General features: G+C 51.0%; 1 protein-coding gene across 6 annotated transcripts in view; it reads left to right on the plus strand.

Moving 5' to 3' along the window:
- Positions 1–20,994, plus strand: part of sgk3 (serum/glucocorticoid regulated kinase family member 3) — a 189,854-nt gene that overhangs the window by 154,492 nt on the left and 14,368 nt on the right. For all 6 annotated transcript variants that reach the window (XM_038809514.1, XM_038809512.1, XM_038809513.1 and 3 more), the window contains one exon: positions 1,077–1,163. In XM_038809514.1, coding sequence (XP_038665442.1) covers positions 1,077–1,163 — 87 coding nt within the window. The remainder of the gene's footprint in view (positions 1–1,076; positions 1,164–20,994) is intronic.

The raw sequence follows: 20,994 nt of genomic DNA on the forward strand, positions 1-20,994 counted from the left end.
CATAGTGTTAATATCACCAGGCTGCTAATCCAGAGGCCCCGGCTAATGCTCTGGGACATGGGTTAAAATCCCACAAAAGCAGCTGGTGGAATTTATATTCAATTAACAAAATATGGAATTGAAATCTAGCCCCATGTTGACCATGAAACTATCATCAATTGTTGTAAAAGCCTATCTGGCTTACTTAATGCCCTTTGGGGAGGGAAATCTGTCCTTTCCTGGTGCGGCCTACATGTGACTTGAGAATCTCAGTAATGTGGTCAGCTCTAAACTGCCTTCCAAAATGGCCCAGCAAGCCACTCTGTTCCAGGACAGCTAGGGGTGGCAAAAAATGCTGGCCTTATCAATGACACCCACATCCGATCAGAGAATAAATAATATAAAATAAAGTAGCAGCAACAAGGTCAAAAATGCTACCGCTAGAGTCAAATCGGCATTATATGCTGAGCTGCATCACTATCTGCCAACTGTGCTTTCCAGTGTGTGCTCTCAATGCCCATGCTAACAGCCTACCCAAAATGACATCTAATATTGCCCACATCATAAATATTCATATGTAGCTTGCACACAATTTTGGATCCAAAAGTGCATGACGCAACTAAATTTTGCACCCATCATCGACCAGTCCATGGTTTGCACAAAACACAAATGCTGATACAATAATTAAGCAATAAGAATATAGGGGTCATCAGTTGCTCCGTATTCTGAATATTTCCTATCATAATCATTAAAGTACACGTTTGTCCACGCTTGCCAGTCTACTTTAGCTAAAGCTGAGATTTATGGAAACTGCTAGTCAACTTTTGAAAATAAATGTTGAATTACATTTCAATTATTTTATTGTTTACATTTTAAATAATAAATCTGTAAATACTATGAACCTGAAAAAAAATAAAATGGTGTAAACTCAGAGCAGGTTATTTAGCATCTGTAAAGAAAAGAGGCAAGTGACTGGAAAAAAATGTTACCTTGATGTCTCTTACAGATAATGATTGACTTTCTGTTTATATCCAACATTTTCTGCTTGTTTAAATATCTTGTTTTTATTATCTGATGCTGTTTGCTTTGTGTTGCAGGGGCACATAGCTTTAACAGACTTTGGCCTTTGTAAAGAAGGAATTGCTTGCACTGACACCACATCTACTTTCTGTGGAACGCCAGAGGTGCTCACTTTTTATAGAAAATTTTATACTATTTGACAAATAATTCAGCACTGTTTCACTGTATTTAGTGATTTTCATGAAATGCTATATTTTGCGATCCAGGTTAAATGTATTCGTAGACTATTTATAGCAAAGAAGGAGGCCATTCAGCATGTCTTGTCTCTGCCAGCTCTCTGCAACAGCTGTTCACCTCAAAATATTCTCCCACTTTTTGCCTGTAGCCATGCATTTTTTTCCATTTCAGATAATTAACTATTTCTCTTTTGAAAGCCATAATTGAATCTGCCTCCGACAAGCTCAGGCAGCACATTCCAGATTCTAACCACTGGTTAGGTTTTTTTAATTTAGAAGGTTTTCCTCATGTCACCATGCTTTTTTTTTGCCAATCATTTTAAATCGGTGTTGTCAGTTTCTTGATCCTTACTCCAGTGAGAACAGCTTCTTCCTATTTACTCTTTACAGATCCCTCATTATTTTGAGCATATCTATCAAATTTCCTCTTAACCTTCTCTCCTCCAAGGAAAACTGCCCCAGTTTCTCCAATCTGTCCATGTAACTGAAGTTCCACATCCCTGGAACCATTCTTGTGAATATTTTCTGCACCCTCTTTTAAAAAAAAATAATTTTTATTAAGATTTTCACAAATATAAACAACAAAACAATATTAACAAAACAACCATAGTAAAAACCAAAGAACAAAAACCAACCACCCCCCCCCCCCCCCCCCCCCCCCAGCAACTACAAAAACAAAAAAGAAAACAACAAAAAGGAAAGAGATAACACCCGCCACATCCAACAAACCCATGTACACAATTCTCCCTCCCACCGAACCAAACCCCCCCCCCCCCCCCCCCCCCCCCCCCCCCGGGTTGCTGCTGCTGCCGGCCTATTTCCCTACCGTTCCGCCAGGAAATCCAGGAAAGGCTGCCACCGCCTAAAGAACCCTTGCACCGACCCTCTCAGGGCGAATTTCACCCTCTCCAACTTGATGAACCCCGCCATGTCATTGATCCAGGCCTCCATGCCTGGGGGCCTTGCATCCTTCCACTGAAGCAAAATCCTACGCCGGGCTACTAGGGACGCAAAGGCCAGAACCCCGGCCTCTTTCGCCTCCTGCACTCCCGGCTCCGCTGCTACCCCAAATATCGCGAGTCCCCAGCCTGACTCAACCCTGGATCCTACCACCCTCGACACCGTGCTTGCTACCCCCTTCCAAAAGTCCCCCAACGCTGGGCATGCCCAGAACATATGGGCATGGCTCGCTGGGCTCCCCGAGCACCTAATACACCTATCCTCGCCCCCAAAGAACCTGCTCATCCTCGTTCCGGTCATGTGAGCCCTATGCAGCACTTTGAACTGTACGAGGCTAAGCCTCGCACAAGAAGAGTTCACCCTTTCCAGGGCATCCGCCCACGTCCCCTCCTCAATCTCTACACCCAGCTCCTCTTCCCATTTACCCTTCAGCTCCTCCACCGAGGCCTCATCCACCTCCTACATAACATGGTATACGTCCGAAATCTTCCCTCCTCCAACCCACACCCCCGAGAACACCCTGTCCCGAACCCCCCCCGCGGGGGCAACATAGGGAAACCCGCCACTTGCCGCCTGGCAAACGCCCTAACCTGCATGTACCTAAACATGTTCCCCGGGGGAGCCCAAACTTCCCCTCCAACTCACCCAGGCTCGCAAACCTCCCATCTAAAAACAGGTCCCTCAACCTCCTAATACCTGCCCTGTGCCAGCTAAAAAACCCCCCATTGATGCTCCCCGGGACAAACTGGTGGTTCCCCCGTATCAGGGACTCCACCGAGCTCCCCCCTATCCCGTCTTCATTGCCCCCAAATTTTCAGGGTAGCCACCACCACCCGGCTCGTAGTATACCTCGTTGGAGGGAACGGCAACGGCGCCGTTACCAGCGCCTCCAGGCTCGTAATTACACAGGACGCCATCTCCATCCTCTTCCATGCTGCCCCCTCCCCGTCCATTACCCACTTATGCACCATTGCTGCGTTGGCAGCCCAGTAATACCCACAGAGGTTGGGCAGCGCCAGCCCCCCCCCCCTATCCCTGCCCCGCTCCAAAAACACCCTTCTCACCCTCGGGGTCCCGTGTGCCCATACAAACCCCGTGATGCTCCTGTTGACACTCCTAAAAAAGGCCTTCGGGATAAGGATGGGGAGGCACTGGAACAGTAACAAAAACCTCGGGAGCACCGTCATCTTGACGGACTGCACCCTACCCGCCAGCGACAGCGGTAACATATCCCACCTTTTAAACTCCTCCTCCATTTGCTCCACCAGCCTTGTGCGGTTAAGCTTGTGCAGGGCCCCCCAGCTCCTAGCCACCTGGACTCCCAGGTACCTAAAGCTCCTCCCTGCCTGCTTCAGTGGGAGCCTATCAATCCCCCCCTCCTGATCCCCCGGGTGCACAACGAACAGCTCGCTCTTACCCAGGTTGAGCTTATACCCAGAAAAGCCCCCAAATTCGCTGAGAATCCTCATCACCTCTAGCATTCCCCCCACCGGGTCCGCCACATACAGCAACAGGTCGTCCGCATAAAGTGACACTCGATGCTCCTCCCCACCCCTCACCAGGCCCCTCCAGTTCCCCGACTCCCTCAGCGCCATGGCCAGGGGCTCAATTGCCAACGCAAAGAGCAAGGGGGACAGGGGACACCCCTGCCTCGTCCCCCGGTGCAGCCGAAAGTACTCCGACCTCCTCCTATTCGCGGCTACACTCGCCATCGGGGCCTCATAGAGCAGCCTCACCCAACGGACAAACCCCTCCCCAAACCCAAACCTTTCCAACACCTCCCACAGATACCCCCACTCAACCCTATCAAAGGCCTTCTCCGCGTCTAATGCCACCACTATCTCCGCCTCCCATTCCACAGCCGGCATCTTAATGACATTCAGAAGCCTTCGTATGTTGGTATTCAACTGCCTTCCCTTTACAAACCCCGTCTGGCCCTCGTGAATGACCCCCGGCACACAATCCTTTATCCTTGTAGCTAAGATCTTCGCCAACAGCTTGGCGTCTACATTTAGCAGTGAGATCGGCCTATATGACCCACACTGCAGGGGTCCTTGTCCCGCTTAAGGATCAAAGAAATCAGTGCCCGTGACATAGTTGGGGGCAAAGCCCCCCCTCCCTTGCCTCGTTAAAGGTCCGAACCAACAGGGGGTCCAACAGGTCCGCATAGGGGACCAACAGGAGGCAGCACGGTAGCATTGTGGATAGCACAATCGCTTCACAGCACCAGGGTCCCAGGTTCGATTCCGGCTTGGGTCACTGTCTGTGCGGAGTCTGCACATCCTCCCCGTGTGTGCGTGGGTTTCCTCCGGGTGCTCCGGTTTCCTCCCACAGTCCAAAGATGTGCAGGTTAGGTGGATTGACCATGATAAATTGCCCTTAGTGTTGGGTGGGGTTACTGGGTTACGGGGATAGGGTGGAGTTTTTGACCTTGGGTAGGGTGCTCTTTCCAAGAGCCGGTGCAGACTCGATGGGCTGAATGGCCTCCTTCTGCACTGTAAATTCTATGAATGCATTTTATAAAATTCGGCCGGAAATGCATCCGGCCCCGTGCCTTCCCCGACTGCATGCTGCCAATCCCAGTGACCAGCTCCTCCAGCTCAATCGGCGTCCCCAGTCCCTCCACCTGCCCCGCCTCCACCGTCGGAAATCGCAGCTTGTCCAAGAAGCGGTTCAGACCGGTACAATTCCCCATAAAAGTCCCTAAAGACCCCATTAACGTCTACCCCCCTCCGCACCACCTTCCCATCTCTGTCCTTCACTCCCCCAATCTCCCTGGCCGCGTCTCGCTTTCGGAGCTGGTGTGCCAGCATCCTACTCGCCTTCTCCCCGTATTCATACACCGCTCCCTGTGCTTTCCTCCACTGAGCTTCCGCCTTTCTGATGGTCAGTAGATCAAACCTGGCCTGAAGGCTACGCCGCTCCCCCAGCAATCCCTCCTCCGGAGCCTCCGCATATCTCCTGTCCACCCTCACCATCTCCCCCACCAATCTCTTCCTCTCTCTCTGCTCTCCCCTCTCCCTATGGGTTCGGATGGAAATCAACTCCCCTCTAATCACCGCCTTCAATGCCTCCCAGATCGTCCCCACTCGGACCTCCCCGTTATTGTTGGCCTCAAGGTACCTCTTGATACACCCCCGAACCCTCCCGCCCACCTTCTCGTCTCCCAGCAGCCCCACCTCCAAGCGCCAGAGCGGGCCTCTCCTCTCCCAGCCCGAGGTCCACCCAGTGCAGGGCATGATCCGAAATGGCTATGGCAGAGTATTCGGCATCCTCCACCCTTGAAACCAGCCCCCTGCTCAGGACAAAAAAATCGATCCTGGAATAGGCCTTATGCACGTGGGAGAAAAACGAGTACTCCCTGGCCCTTGGCCTCGCAAACCTCCAGGGATCCACCCCTCCCATCTGATCCATAAACCCCCTCAACACCTTAGCCGCCTCCGGCCTCCTACCCATCCGGCACCTGGATCGATCCAATGGGGGATCCAGCACCGTGTTGAAGTCCCCCCCCCCATGATCAGGCCCCCTGCCTCCAGATCCGGAATGTGGCCCAACATGCGCCGCATAAACCCCGCATCGTCCCAGTTCGGTGCGTAGACATTCACCAGCACCACCCGCTCCCCCTGCAGCTTACCACTCACCATCACATACCTCCCGCCACTGTCAGCCACCACATTTGACGCCTCAAACGACACCCTCTTTCCCACCAGGATCGCCACCCCCCGATTCTTCGCATCCAGCCCTGAATGAAATACTTGGCCCACCCATCCCTTCCTCAGTCGAACCTGGTCCGCCACCTTCAGGTGCGTCTCCTGGAGCATGGCCACATCCGCCTTCAGCCCCTTCAAGTGCCTAAACACCCCCTCCAAAAAAATAGACACAGTTACATTTACATACAGAAACCCCATCCCTGACCCTCAGTTTGAGTCCAATTTCTCGGCCTGCACAAAGGCCCACGCCTTCTCCGGGGACTCGAAATAACGGTGACGGTCCTTGTAGGTGACCTACAGACGCGCCGGCTGCAACATGCCAAACTTCACAATCTGTCTGTGGAGCACCGCCTTCGTCCGGTTGTATCCGGCCCTCCGCTTAGCCACCTCCGCACTCCGGTCCTGGTAGATCCGCACCACCGTGTTCTCCCACTTGCTGCTCCGCTCCTTCTAAGCCCACCGAAGCACGCACTCCCGGTCAACGAAACGGTGGAACCGCACCAGCACCGCCCACGGCGGCTCATTCGGATTGGGCCTCCTGGCCAGTATTCTGTGGGCCCCCTCCAGCTCCAGGGGACCCTGGAAGGACCCAGCTCCCATAAGCGAGTTCAACAAAACGACCACATAGGCCGCCAGGTCTGACCCCTCCAGCCCCTCCGTGAGGCCCAGGATCCGTAAATTTTTCCGCCTCGACCGGTTCACCATCTCCTCGAACCGCTCCTGCCACTTTTTATGGAGCGCCTCGTGCATCTCCACCTTCCCCGTGAGGGCCGCGGCCTCATCCTCTCTTTCGGAGGCTTGCTGCTGCAGCTCCCGGATTGCGGCCCCCTGGGCTGTCTGAGTCTCCAGCAGCTTACCGGTGGTAGCCTTCAGTGACTCCAGCAGCTCCACCTTAAGCTCCCGAAAGCAGCGCTGAAGAGTCTCCTGCTGCTCTGCGCCCACTGCCTCCACTCCCTCGAGGGCTCCACCGGCCGCCATTTTGTTTTCCTTCCCCCGCTTTTCCAGAGGCGCTGCCACCGCTTTTCTGCTCGCCCCACTCCTGGTCCGGACCATAGAACCCTGGGGATCTACTGCAGACCCCTTCCCACGTCGGGAATCGTCGATCAAGCACCACTGGGGGCCCTAAAAAGAGCCCAAAAGTCCGTTTCTAGCGGGAGCTGCCAAACGTGCGGCTTAGCTCCGCATAGCCGCAACCGGAAGTCTTCTGCACCCTCTTTAATGCCTTCACATTCATCCTGAAATGTGGTGTCCAGAACAGGGCACAGTCCTCCAGTTGAGACTGAACCTATGTTTAATACAGTTTTATGATAAGTTCCTTGCTTTTGTTTTTTGTTTCTATTTATAAAGCTCAGGATCCCATATGCTTTCTCAACCTGTCCTGCCACCCTCAATGATTTGTGCATATAAACCCAGATCCCTCTGTTCCTGCGCATCCTTTATTTCACATGGTCTTTCATCATTCTTCGTACAAAAGCAAATCACTTCACGTGTATCTGCATAAAATTTCACCTGCCACGTGTCCAGCCATTCCATCAGCCTACCTATGTCCTTATCCTCCTCACAGTTCATAATGTTTCCAAGTTTTGTGTTATCTGCAAATTTTGAAATTATGCTCTGCACACCAAAGTGTGCACTGACCTCTGGGGGACCCCATCATAATGCATCCTCCAGTCCAAGAAACATGCATTCACCACTATTCATGGTTTCCTGTCACTCAACCAATTGCATTGGTTGTAAAGAATGATCATGACCCTGATTAAGGGAAAGGATGGTAGGATGCTGGATTCACTGTCATTCATCCACTGTCAGTTAGACTATTAGAAAATTCTGGTAGCCATCGTGGGATCAAACCACACTGGGGCAGGATCAGTAGCACCGAACTCACCTCAGGATTACATTTTCCAATTAATCAGAGAGTCCTATTGATGCTGGATGTGGCACAACTTGAAATCAGAAATAAAAAACAAGACAAAAGACTATAACACAAGCAAAGGAGAAGAGAAACGCAAGTGAAAGAGTGAGCAGGCTGTACTTAAAATGTGAGATTATAATTGAGATAAATAGCTTAAAATTGAGGCTTTGACATTTGATGCCATCGGCAAATCCTGAATTTATTCCCCTCATTAGCTCAATTTATCAATTCTCTTTTGAAAGGCATGATCGAATCTGCTTCCGGGTGGCACAATGGTTAGCACTTCTACCTCACTGCACCGAGGACTCTGGTTCGATCCTGACCCTGGGTCATTGTCTGTGTGGAGTTTGCACATTCTCCCCTTATCTGCAAGGGTCTCACCCCCACAACCCAAGCGATGTGCAGGCTAGAATGAATTGGCCATGCTAAATTGCCCCTTAATTGGAAAAAAATAATTGGGTGCTCTAAATTTATTTTAAAAAAATGATTGAATCTGCTTCCAGCAGACATACATAGATACGGAGAATATAGGAGCAGGAGGAGGCCTTTTGGCCCTTTGAGCCTGCTGTGCCATTCATCATGATCATGACTGATCATCCAACTCAATAGCCTAATCCTGCTTCCTCCTTATAGCCTTTGATCCCATTCTCCCCAAGTGCTATATCTGGCCACCTCTTGAATATATTCAAACTTTTAGCATCAACTACTTCCTGTGGTAATGAATTCCACAGACTCACCACTCTTTGTGTGAAGAAATGTCTCCTTATTTCTGTCCGAAATGGTTTACCTTGAATCCTCAGACTGTGACCCCTGGTTTTGGGCACACCCATCATTGGTAACATCTTCCCTGCATCTACCCTGTCTAATCCCGTTAAAATTTTATAAGTCTCTGAGATTCCCCCCACCTCATTCTTCTGAACTCCAGCGAGAACAATCCCAACCTAGTCAATCTCTCCTCGTATGACAGTCCCGCCATCCCTGGAATCGGTCTGGTAAACCTTCGCTGCACTCCCTCAAGAGCAACAACATCCTTCCTCGGAGGAGGAGACCAAAACTGCACACAATACTCCAGGTGTGGCCTCACCAAGGCCTTGTATAATTGCGTCACTGCTTCTATACTCAACCTCTCACAAAGAAGGCCAACATAACATTAGCCTTCTTTACCGCCTGCTGCACCTGCATGCTTACCTTCAGCGACTGGTGCACAAGGACACCAGGTCCCGCTGCACACTCCCCTCTCCCAATTTACAACCATTCAGGTAGTAATCTGCCTTCCTGTTTTTGCTTCCAAAGTGAATAACCTCACACTTATCCAAATTACAATGCATCTGTCATTGATTTGCCCACTCGCCCAACCTGTCCAGATCATGCAGCACAATAGCACAGTGGTTAGCACAGTTGCTTCACAACTCCAGGGTCACAGGCTCGATTCCCATCTTGGGTCACTGCCTGTGCAGACTCTGTATGTTCTCCCTGTGTCTGCGTGGGTTTCCTCCGGGTGCTCCGGTTCCTCCCACAGTCCAAAGATGTGCAGGTAGGTGGATTAGCCATGATAAATTGCCCTTCGTGTCCAAAAAGGTTACCTGTGGTTACGGGGATAGAATGCGTCCACTATTTCCAGAGCCACCTCCTGAAGCACTCATGGGATGCCGATTCTCAGAGCCTGGGGATTTATCCACCTTCAATCCCATCAATTTTCCCTTCACCATTTCTCTACTAATGTTGATCTCCCTTAGTTCTTCCCTCTCACTAAACCTTTCATTTTCCAGCATTTCTGGTATTTGATTTGAGTCCTCTTTTGTGAAGCCAGAACCAAAGTGTGTATTCAATTGCTCAGCCATTTCTTTGTCCCTTATTATGCATTCCCCTATTTCTGTCTGTAGGGGGCCTACATTTCTCTTTACCAATCTCTTTCTCTTCACATATCTATAGAAACTCTTAGTTCCAGTCTTTATGTTCCCTGCAAGCTTCCTTTTGTACTTTCCCCTTCTTAATCAATTCCTTTGTCTTTCTTTGATGAATTCTAAACTGCTCCCAATCCTCAGATCTATTATTTTTCTTGGCCAATCTGTATGCTTCTTCCTTGGATCGGATACTATTTCTAATTTCCTTTGTAAGCCATGGATTCGTCCTCTTACCCACTTTGCTTTTCTGCCAGACAGGAATGAACAGTTGCTGTAGTTCCCCCATGCGTTCCTTGAATGTTTGTCATTATCTATGCACTGTCATCCCTTTACGTAACTCTCCCCAATCTATCAAGGCCAACTCGCGCCTCATATTTTCATAGTTCCCTTTATTAAGATTCAACATCCAAGTTTCCGAATCAACGACTTCACTCTCCATTTTGATAAAAAAATTCTATCATGTTATGGTCGCTCATCCCCAAGGGGTCTCGTACAGCCAGAATGATTCCCTTCTCATTAGTACCCAGTCTAAGATGGCCTGCTCTCGAGTTGGTTCCTCCACATATTGGTCAATAAAACCGTCCCGTATACACTCCAGGAAGTCGTCCTCTATGGCATTGTGGCTAATTTGATTTGCCCAATCTATGTGAAGATTAAAATCACCCATCATCACTGATATTCCCTTATTACATGCATCACTAATTTTGTGTTTAATGCCATTGCCAACCTCACCACTGCAGTTTGGGGGTCTATATATGGCACCCACTAATATTTTTTGCCCCTTGGTATTTCTCAACTTTACCCATACAGATTCCACTTTGTCAGAGCTAATATCCTTTCTCACTGCTGTGTTAATTTCCTCTTTAACCAGCAGTGCCACGCCACAACCTTTTATTTTATGCCTGTCCTTCCTAAATACTGAAAACCCTGGGACATTCAGTTCCCATCCCTGGTCACCCTGCAGCCATGTCTCCGTAATCCCAATTATATCATACCCATTTATACCTTTATATCTATCTGCACGTAGATACTAACCACATGCTGCATTTAACAGGTTTCTCCACGTGTGCCCTTTGGCTTTTTTGCCAAATCATCTTAAATTGGTCTACTCTGGTTCTTCCTGAATACAACTTTTTCTCCCATTCTTCACTTTCCAAACCCTTCATGATCTGAATCTTCCAATCTATCCATGTAACTGAAATTACTGTATTCTGAAGAACGTTAACTCTCTTTCTCTCCTCTCAGATGCTGACAGACCTGTTGAGTCTTCCCGGCATTTTCCATTTTTATTTCAGATCTCCAGCATCTGCAGTATTTTGCTTTTATCCCAGCACCCTAGAATCATCATTCCTAAAGTGTCCCATTTTGGGCTCCACACTATATTCCAGTTAAGGCCGTAGCATTGTTTTATAAGTTCAACAAAACTTCCTTGCTTTTATACCTTTTGCCTCTATTATAATGCCCAGAATCTCATATGCCTTAATATCCACTTTCCCAACTTGCTCCACCGCCCATTGCGATTTGTGCACTTATTTCCCCAAGGTCCCTCTGCTCCTCCATCCCTTTATCTCATTTTGCACCTCCTCATTTTTCCTACTGAATTGTATCACTTCACATTTCCCTGCATTAAATTTCATCTGCCAAGTGTCCGCCTGTTCCACCAGTCTGTCTACGCCTGCTGGAAGTTGATCACTATCCTCCTCACAGTTTTTGTGTCATCTACAAATTTGAAATTGTGCCCTGCACACCCAAGTCTAGATTATTAATTAATGGATTTCAAAAAGCAGTGATCCGAGTACCAACCCTTAGAATACCCCACAATAAGCCTTTCTCCAGGCCCAGGAACAACTATTCACCACTACTCTCTTGCTTCCTGTCAACTTCATATTTGTGCTGCCATTGTCCTTTTTTAAATTCCATGACCTTTGACGTTGCTGACAAGCCTTTGGAAGTCCTTGTACATCATCACATCAACCACATTACCTTCAGCATCCCTCTCTGGTACCTCATCAGAATACTCTATAAAGTTATTTAGATGTGATTTTTCTTCAATAAATCATTGCTGGCTTTAAATTGATTAATCCACAATTTCCTAAGAGACTGTAATTGGTCCCAAATTATCATTTTGAAAAGCTTTTCCACTTGTGTGCCATCAACGAACACGAGACGAGCAGTGAACGTAATTGTGGCTTTAATAAACTAAACAGAAAGCCTCCTGGCCTTGGATCCCGAACTGGGGCAGCGGCGGAGAGCAGCCACCTTTATACCGAGCCCGAGGGGAAGTGGAACCAGCAGGCAGTGGTTTACCACATTACATATAATACAGTGGCAGTTTACCACAATGCACATATTATATTCTACAGTGGTTTGGAGCCAGCAGGGACAAGCCCAGGCATGTAGCAATATAACAGTACAATACAATACAGTGGTTTACCACATTCACCCCCTGTTTAAAAAAAAAAGTCCCAGCGGGGGTGAAGTGGACTTAAAGATCAAGTCTTTTTTTTTTAACAAACAATTTTATTGCGGTATTTTTTGGCATTGTAGACAGTTACAGATAACAAAAATGTGCAAACATCAACGTAAAACCAATACTTTAATCAAACCATACTGCACATGCCCGCTCCTCTCCCATAGGCACTACCCGCCTATTTATCTCTCCTACTCTAATCTCTCTCTCTCTTCCCCCCCCCCCCCCCCCCCCCCCCGCTGACGTTCACTCTCCCGCGAAGAAGTCGATGAATGGTTGCCACCTTTGGGCGAACCCCAGTACAGATCCCCTTAAGGCAAACTTAATTTTTTCCATACCCAGAAAACTTGACATGTCCGAAAGCCATAGTTCGGTCTTCGGGGGTTTTGAGTCCCTCCATGCCAGCAGTATTCGCCGCCGGGTTATTAGGGAAGAAAAGGCCAGAACATCGGCCTCTTTCTCCCCTGGACTCCCAGGTCTTCTGAAAATTGCCACCCCTGGACTCATCACCACCCTTGTTTTTAGCACCTGGGACATGATCCCCGCAAATCCCTCCCAGTACCCCCTAAGCTTAGGACATGCCCAAAACATGTGAACGTGGTTCGCTGGTCCTCCCGCGCATCTAGCGCACTTATCCTCTACCCCAAAGAATTTGCTCATCCGAGCTACCGTCATGTGGGCCCGGTGAACGACCTTAAATTGAATCAGGCTGAGCCTGGCACATATTGCGGTTGAGTTTACCCTACTCAGGGCTTCTTCCCACAGCCCGTCCTCCATCTCCCCGCCAAGCTCCTCCTCCCATTTGAGTTTCAGTTCCTCCGTCTGGGACTCTTCCCCCTTCATCAGCACCTTGTAGATATCCGAGACTCTACCCTCTCCTTCTCCTCTAGAGACTATTCTGTCTTGGATCCGTATTGGTGGGAGGCGTGGGAAGGATGGGACCTGTCTGCGGACAAAGTCCCGCATCTGTAAGTACCTAAAATCATTTCCCCTTACCAGCCCAAATTTCTCCTCCAAGCCCCTCAAACTCACAAAGCTCCCCTCCAGGAACATATCGCCCACCCTCCTCACTCCCGCCTGCCGCCATGTTTGAAACCCTCCATCCATGTTCCCAGGGATAAATCGATGGTTATCACATATTGGAGCCCAGACAGATGCACCTACCTCCCCTACATGCCTCCTCCACTGGCCCCATATCCGCAGGGCCGCCCCCACTACCGGGCTAGAGGAGTACCTGGCTGGCAACAGCGGTAGGGGAGCCGTGGCCAGGGCTGCCAAACTGGTGCCCCTGCACTAAGCCGCCTCCACCCGCTTCCAGATAGACCCCGTACCCACCATCTACTTCCTTATCATGGCTATATTAGCCGCCCAGTAGTAGTTGATCAGACTCGGCAATGCCAGCCCTCCCTCGCTGCGGCTCCTTTCAAGCATCGCCTTCTTCACCCGCAGGGATTTTCCCGCCCAGACAAAGCTCATGATGATTTTGCCAGTACTTTTGAAGAAGGACCGTGGGATAAAGATCAGGAGGTACTGGAAGATGAACAGGAATTTAGGGAGGATTGTCATCTTTACAGTCTGCACCCTCCCCGTCAGTGACAGCGGGAGTGCATCCAATCTCCGAAACTCCATCTTCATTTGCTCCACCACTCTAGTCAAATTAACTTGTGCAACCTGCCCCAGTCTCGTGCCACCTGTATCCCCAAGTACCGGAAACTTTCCTCAACCAGCCTATATGGCAGCTCCTTCAGTCTATTCTCCTGACCCCTTGCCTGCACCACAAACATCTCACTCTTGGCCATATTTAATTTGTACCCTGAAAACCGGCCGAACTTCCTCAATGTTTCCAGTATATTTTCCATCCCGACCAGTGGGTCCAACACGTACAGGAGCAGGTCGTCCGCATAGAGAGAGACCCGATGTTCCACCTTCCCCCCCCCCCCCCCCCCCCCCCCCCACCCCTCGTCATTCCCTTCCACCCCTTTGCAGCTCTCAACGCAATCGCCAATGGCTCTATGGCCAGCGCAAACAGCAACGGGAAGAGTGGGCATCCCTGTCTGGTCCCGCGATGTAGTCTGAACTAATCTGACATTATCCTTTTCGTCCTAACGATAGCTTTTGGGGCCTGGTACAATAGTCTGACCCAATTAACCAGTCCCTCCCCGAACCCAAACCGTCCAAGCACCTCCCACAAATAGCCCCACTCCACCCGGTCGAAGGCCTTCTCAGGGTCCATTGCCACCAGTACCTCCACCTCCTTGCCCGTCGGGGGCACCATGATCACATTAAGCAATCTTCTCAAGTTAGCTGTCAGCTGCCTGCCTTTCACAAACCCTGTCTGATCGTCCCCAATCGCCTCCGGTACGCAGTCCTCAATTCTAATCGCCAGGACCTTTGCCAGGAGCTTGGCATCCACATTGATCAGGGAGATTGGCCTGTATGACCCGCAGGATTCCGGGTTCTTGTCCCGCTTCAATATCAGCGAGATGGTGGCTTGCGACATCGTCGGCGGCAGGGTCCCTCTGTCCCTTGCCTCATTAAAAACCCTAGTCAAGACCGGTCCCACTATCTCCGAGAACTACGATGATCCTCAGATTTTGTCTACGGGCTCTATTTTCCAGCTCCTCTACTCTGTCCAGCAGTCTTCTCTGTCTCTCCTTCAACCCGTCGACTTCTAGCGCAGCAATCGTCTGCGCATCCGCCTGCTCCTCCACCGCCTCTCCCAGCTCCTTAACTTTTTTGTCCTGGGCATCCAGTCTCTGGTTCAGCTGATCCACTGCCTTCTGAAGTGAGTCCAAGTTATCCCGCTTCAATGACTCAAAACTGTTTTTAATCACCTGCAGCATGTTTTCCAACGCTTGCTGGATCGCCGGGTCCGAGGTCCGTAGGTCCGCCATCTTGACTCCTGGGTCAGCTTCACCTGCATCTTGTCTTTGTCCCTTCCTCTCCCGTTTTCGCTGCTTTCTGCCCTCCCGCAGTTCCATGCAGCTCTGCTCGCTCCTCCGCACCTCCGTGGCCATCCTTTCACCGCTCCGCAAAACCGGGAAACCAGGTCCTCAAATCCCGCCGGAGTGAGAGCCCCCGAATGTGCGGCTCACTCACTCATTGCCGGCACCGGAAGTCCTTTAAAGATCAAGTCTGTCGGGGGCCTTGACCTTCCGCCGTGATTGTCTCAGTCCCGGCTGTGGTGCGGTATCGAGACCTGCGCGTCCGGGAGCGTGCTGTCTTCGTCTTCACCCAGTAGTTGAGTCGGTGGAGGGGGGGCGGCGGTGTGCGGGCTGGGGTGGTGGTGATGGTCGCCGGTGGGCTTGCGGGTGCCAAATCTTGAAGTAGCTGGGTAGTGGTGGAGGGAGACGGTGCATGGGCGGGGCTGGTGGCGATCGCTGGGGAACCTGCAGGTGCCATATCCCGGAGGGAGACTGTGTCCTGTCGCCCGTCATGATGTGCCAAGTAGGCATATTGTGGGTTGGCATGGGAGTAAGACCTTTTTGACGAGGGGATCTGATTTATGACTCCTCGCATGCTTCCGGAGGAGGACTGGCAATGGGACTGTCAGCCAGGACAGGAGCGAGACCCCAGAGGTGGACTTCCTGGAGATGGCAAACATACGTTCGTGAGGGGTCTCGTTGGTGGCAGTACACAGGAGCGACCGGATGGAGTGGAGCGCATCAGGGAGGACCTCCTGCCAGCGGGAGACTGGGAGCCTTCTAGACCGTAGGGCCAGGAGGACGGCCTTCCAGACCGTCACGTGTTCTCTCTCCACCTGTCTATTACCCCGGGGGTTGTAGCTGGTCGTCCTGCTAGAGGCGATGCCCTTGCTAAGCAGGAACTGACGCAACTCGTCGCTCATGAAGGAGGAACCCCGATCACTGTGGATGTAGGTGGGAACCCGAACAAGGTGATGATACTGTGCAGGGCCTTGATGACGGTGGCAGAGGTCATGTCAGGGCATGGGATGGCAAAGGGGAATCTTGAGTATTCGTCAACAATGTTGAGGAAGTACGCGTTACGGTCAGTGGAGGGGAGGGGCCCTTTGAAGTTGATGCTGAGGCGCTCAAAGGGGCGAGAGGCCATTACCAGGTGCGCTCTGTCTGGCCGATAGAAGTACGGTTTGCACTCCGCGTAGACCTGGCAGTCCCTGGTCACGGTCCTGACCTCCTCGATGGAGTAAGGCAGGTTGCGAGCCTTGACAAAATGAAAGAAGCGGGTGACCCCCGGCTGACAGAGGTCATTGTGGAGGGCCCGAAGTCGGTCTACTTATGCGCTGGTACATGTACTGCGGGATAGGGCATCTGGGGGCTCATTGAGCTTCCCCGGTCGGTACAAGATCTCGTAGTTGTAGTCGGAGAGCTCGATCCTCCACCTCAGAATCTTGTCATTCTTGATTTTGCCCCGCTGTGTATTGTTCAACATGAAGGCAACTGACCGTTGGTCAGTAAGGAGAGTGAATCGCCTGCCGGCCGGGTAATGCCTCCAATATTGCACAACTTCTGCAATGGCTTGGGCTTCCTTTTCAACGGAGGAGTGTTGAATTTCGGACGCATGGAGGATACGGGAGAAGAAAGCCACGGGACTGCCCGCCTGGTTGAGGGTAGCCAGAGCCAAGTACGACGCATCGCTTTCCACCTGGAACGGAATGGACTCATCCACAGTGTGTATCGCAGCTTTGGCAATATCTGGCTTGATGCAGTTGAAGGCCAGGCGGGCCTCAGCCATCAGGGGAAAAATGGTGGATTTAATAAGTGGACAAGCCTTGTCCGCATAATTAGGGACCCACTGGGCATAGTAAGAGAAGAACCCCAGCCATCTCTTCAGGGCCTTGAGGCAGGGGGGAATGGGAGTTCCATGAGGGGGCGCATGTGGTCGGGGTTGGGCCCTAGGACTCCGTTTCCAAGACGTAGCCGAGGAAGGCTAGGCGGGTTGTGCAGAAAACGCATTTTTCCTTATTGTATGTGAAGTTCAGGAGTTTAGCGGTGCGGAGGAAGTGCCAGAGGTTTTCATCATGGTCCTGCTGGTCATGGCCACAGATGGTGAAATTATCTAAGTACGGGAATGTGGCCCGCAGACCGTACTGGTCAACCATTTCTTCTTGGAAGACGGCGACCCCATTGGTGACGCCGAAGGGAAGCCTGAGGAAGTGGTAGAGGCGGCCATCTGCCTCGAAGGCAGTGTATTGGCGCTCCTCTGGGCAGATAGGGAGCCGATGGTACGCGACTTCAAGTCAACTGTGGAGGAGACTCGATACTGCTCAATCTGGTTGACCATGTCAGATATGCGGGGGAGGGGGTAAGCATCGAGCTGCGTGTACCGGTTGATGGTCTGACTGTAGTCGATAACCATCCGGTGCTTCTCCCCAGTCTTGACGACCACCACTTGGGCTCTCCAGGGGCTAGTACTAACCTCAATGAACCCCTCTCGTATGAATCGCTGGACTTCCGATCTGATAAAGGCCCTGTCCCGGCACAGTATTGTCTGCTCCTAGTGGCGACATGCTTACAGTCCGGGGTGAGGTTAGCGAAGAGCGAGGATGGAGCGACCTTAAGGGTCGCGAGGCTACAGACAGTGAGGGGGTGGCAGGGGTCCACCGAACTTTAAAGTAAGGCTTTGGAGGTGGCACCGGAAGTCGAGCCCCAGCAATAGGACAGCGCAGAGATGGGGACGGACGTAGAGCTTGAAGTTATTACGCTTTGAACAGTAAGGGTCGCGACACAGTACCCCCGGATTTCTGTTGCATGTGATCTGGAAGCCAGGGAGATTTTCTGGGTCAGGGGTAAAATTGGGAGGGAGCAGCGCCTTACTGCATCTGGTTGTATGAAGCTGTCTGTGCTTCCGAAGTCGAAAAGGCAGGCCGTCTCGTGTCCGTTGATCCGGACGGTCATTGTAGATTTTGCGAAGTGATGAGGCCGGGACTGGTCGAGCGTGATGGAGGCGAGCTTTGGATGGTGATGAGTAGGCCGGTCGGAGGTAGCGGCGGCCAGCGTACGAACGGGTGAGCAGGGCTCCCGGGAGGCTGCGGAGTGGTCCCAAGAGGGCGGCCCCCATGGGTCGCGGGTGGCATCGGAGATAGTGGCCCCCACTGGTTGCGCATGGCGGGTGGCATCGGAGATGGTGGCCCCCATGGGTCGCGTGTGACGGGTGGAGTACAAGATGGTGTCAAAGATGGCGGCCCAAATCGAAGATGGCGGCGCCCACGGGTCGCACATGGTGGGTGGCGTGGCAGGTGGGGGCGGCCCCGACAGGCTGCAGGCAGCGCTGCTGGGCCTCGGCGTTTTAGGGATAGACCGGGCCTGGCAGGCTTTGGCAAAGTGGCCCTTCCTCCCACACCCGTTGCAAGTCACGTTGCGTGCAGGGCAGCGCTGTCTGGGATGCTTACCTTGGTTGCAAAAGTAGCATTGCGGGCCTCCGGCGTTGGTGGGCTGCTGCGCGGCACATGCCTGTGCCGCACTCGAGTCGGATGATGGCGGCGCCCACGAGGTCCATGAGGGTGCCACGTGGTCGGAGATGTAAGCCTCCATGTTCTGGAAGGCCACCTCCAGCGAGTTTGAGAGCTGCACTGTCTCTGGGAGGCCGAGTGTACCCTCCTTCCAGCAATCGCTGGCGACATAGGCGTCCCTGATCAACAGCTCCGCGTGTTGGGTAGCCGATACCGCCTGGAAAACACAGTTCCGGCCGAGTACCCGCAAGGCACGCAAGAATTCGGCTAGTGATTCTCCAGGTCATTGTCGCCTCGTGGCAAGAAGTGAACGTAACTGAGGCTACAATAAACTAAACAGAAAGCCTCCTGGCCTTGGATCCCGAACTGGGGCAGCGGCGGAGACCAGCCACCTTTATACCGAGCCCGAGGGGAGGCGGAGCCAGCAGGCAGTGGTTTACCACATTACATATAATAGTGACAGTTTACACATGTACACATATTATATACTACATAGAACATAGAACAGTACAGCACAGAACAGGCCCTTCGGCCCTCAATGTTGTGCCGAGCCATGTTCACCCTACTCAAACCCACGTATCCACCCTATACCCGTAACCCAACAACCCCCCCCCCTTAACCTTACATTTATTAGGACACTACGGGCAATTTAGCATGGCCAATCCACCTAACCCACACATCTTTGGACTGTGGGAGGAAACCGGAGCACCCGGAGGAAACCCACGCACACAGGGGGAGGACGTGCAGACTCCACACAGACAGTGACCCAGCCGGGAATCGAACCTGGGACCCTGGAGCTGTGAAGCATTTATGCTAACCACCATGCTACCCTGCTGCCCGAAACAGTGGTTCGGAGCCAGCAGGGACAAGCCCAGGCATGTAGCAATAAAACTACAATAGTGGTTTACCACACCCACCAATGGGTTAAATTGACTGGTTTGTAGTTTCTGAACTTGGCCTTACTACCCTCGTATTTAAGTAGGATTTGAAGTTTATTGCCTGCGTTTCTGCAATTTCTACCCTTCCTCAGTATCCTCGGATGCATCTAATTTGGCCTTATTGATTTATCAACTTTAAGTGCAGTCATCCTCTGCTTCTCTTTCTATAGATTCTGCCAGCCTTTTCTGTTTTCATTTTAGTTTTCCAGCATCTCAGTCTTTCTCAACTTTCAGCCATAGTGGGTGCGTTTTACCGTGCAACCCGCCACGTATTTCGTGGTGGCAGAGATGGCTCACCATTGTCCAGCAGCAGGATCTTCTGGTCCTGCTGTGGTCAACAGGGTTTCCAGTTCAATGCATCCCTTGCCACCGGGAAACCCACGACGGGGGTGCACCATCGGCTGGGCTGCAAGATCCTGTTTAGTGAATAGCCAGAAAACTCCAGCTTCAGTATCTTGACTAACATTCCTATAATTTCACCATGTCCTGAATTTTACGCTGCCTCTGGCAGTTTTTGAGGCGGGAGGGGATCAAATTGCTTGGATGGGATTCCCTTATGGATTGTGCCCGCCCCAATCCGGATGTGATTCACTCCCAAGTGCAGATGGATTGCTCCTTGTCCTTTCCATCATTAACCAAAACCTTTATGATACTATGATCACTGTCCTCTAAATGTTCCCTCGTACTGTCACTGATCCACTTGACCCATCTCATTCCACAGAACGAGTTCCAGGAATGCCTCCTTCCTTGTTAAACCAGAAACACCATTATTATCCCAGTCTATATTAGGATAATTAAAACTCCCAACTTAAATGGTTATTGCACCTATCTTGCAAATTTACTTCTCTCTATCTTCCCACTAATTGGCAGCCTATTCAATACAGTATAATGGTATTCATGAATAGTTACTAGCCGATCCTTTCCTTTATTGAACCTGGTCTCCGTTCTCATCACAACATCATATTCCCATAATAATCTTTATTATTGTCACAAGTAGGCTTACATTAACAATGCAATGAATTTACTATGAAAATCCCCTAATCGCCACACTCCGGCATCTGTTCAGGTAAACAGAAGGAGAATTCAGAATGTCCAATTCACCTAACAGCACGTATTTCGGGACTTGTGGGAGGAAACGGGAGCACCCGGAGGAAGCCCACACAGACACAGGGAGAACATGCAGACTCCGCACAGACAATGATCCAAGCAGGAATTGTCCTTGGGACCCTGGCACTGTGAAACAACAGTGCTAACCACTGTTAGCGTGCCAACCACATGTGTCCACCTATGCGAGAAGCTCACCCAAATTATTTACCGTGCGCCATGAATTTGCATGTACGCACTGTAAACATAATTTGGGCTTTATTTCATTCCTCTTATTCTGACTCCATCTAATGTCTTACTGTGTCTTACTGTGTCTTTCTCTCAGTCTCTA

Source organism: Scyliorhinus canicula, chromosome 10, assembly GCF_902713615.1.
Source record: "Scyliorhinus canicula chromosome 10, sScyCan1.1, whole genome shotgun sequence".
NCBI lineage: Eukaryota > Metazoa > Chordata > Chondrichthyes > Carcharhiniformes > Scyliorhinidae > Scyliorhinus > Scyliorhinus canicula.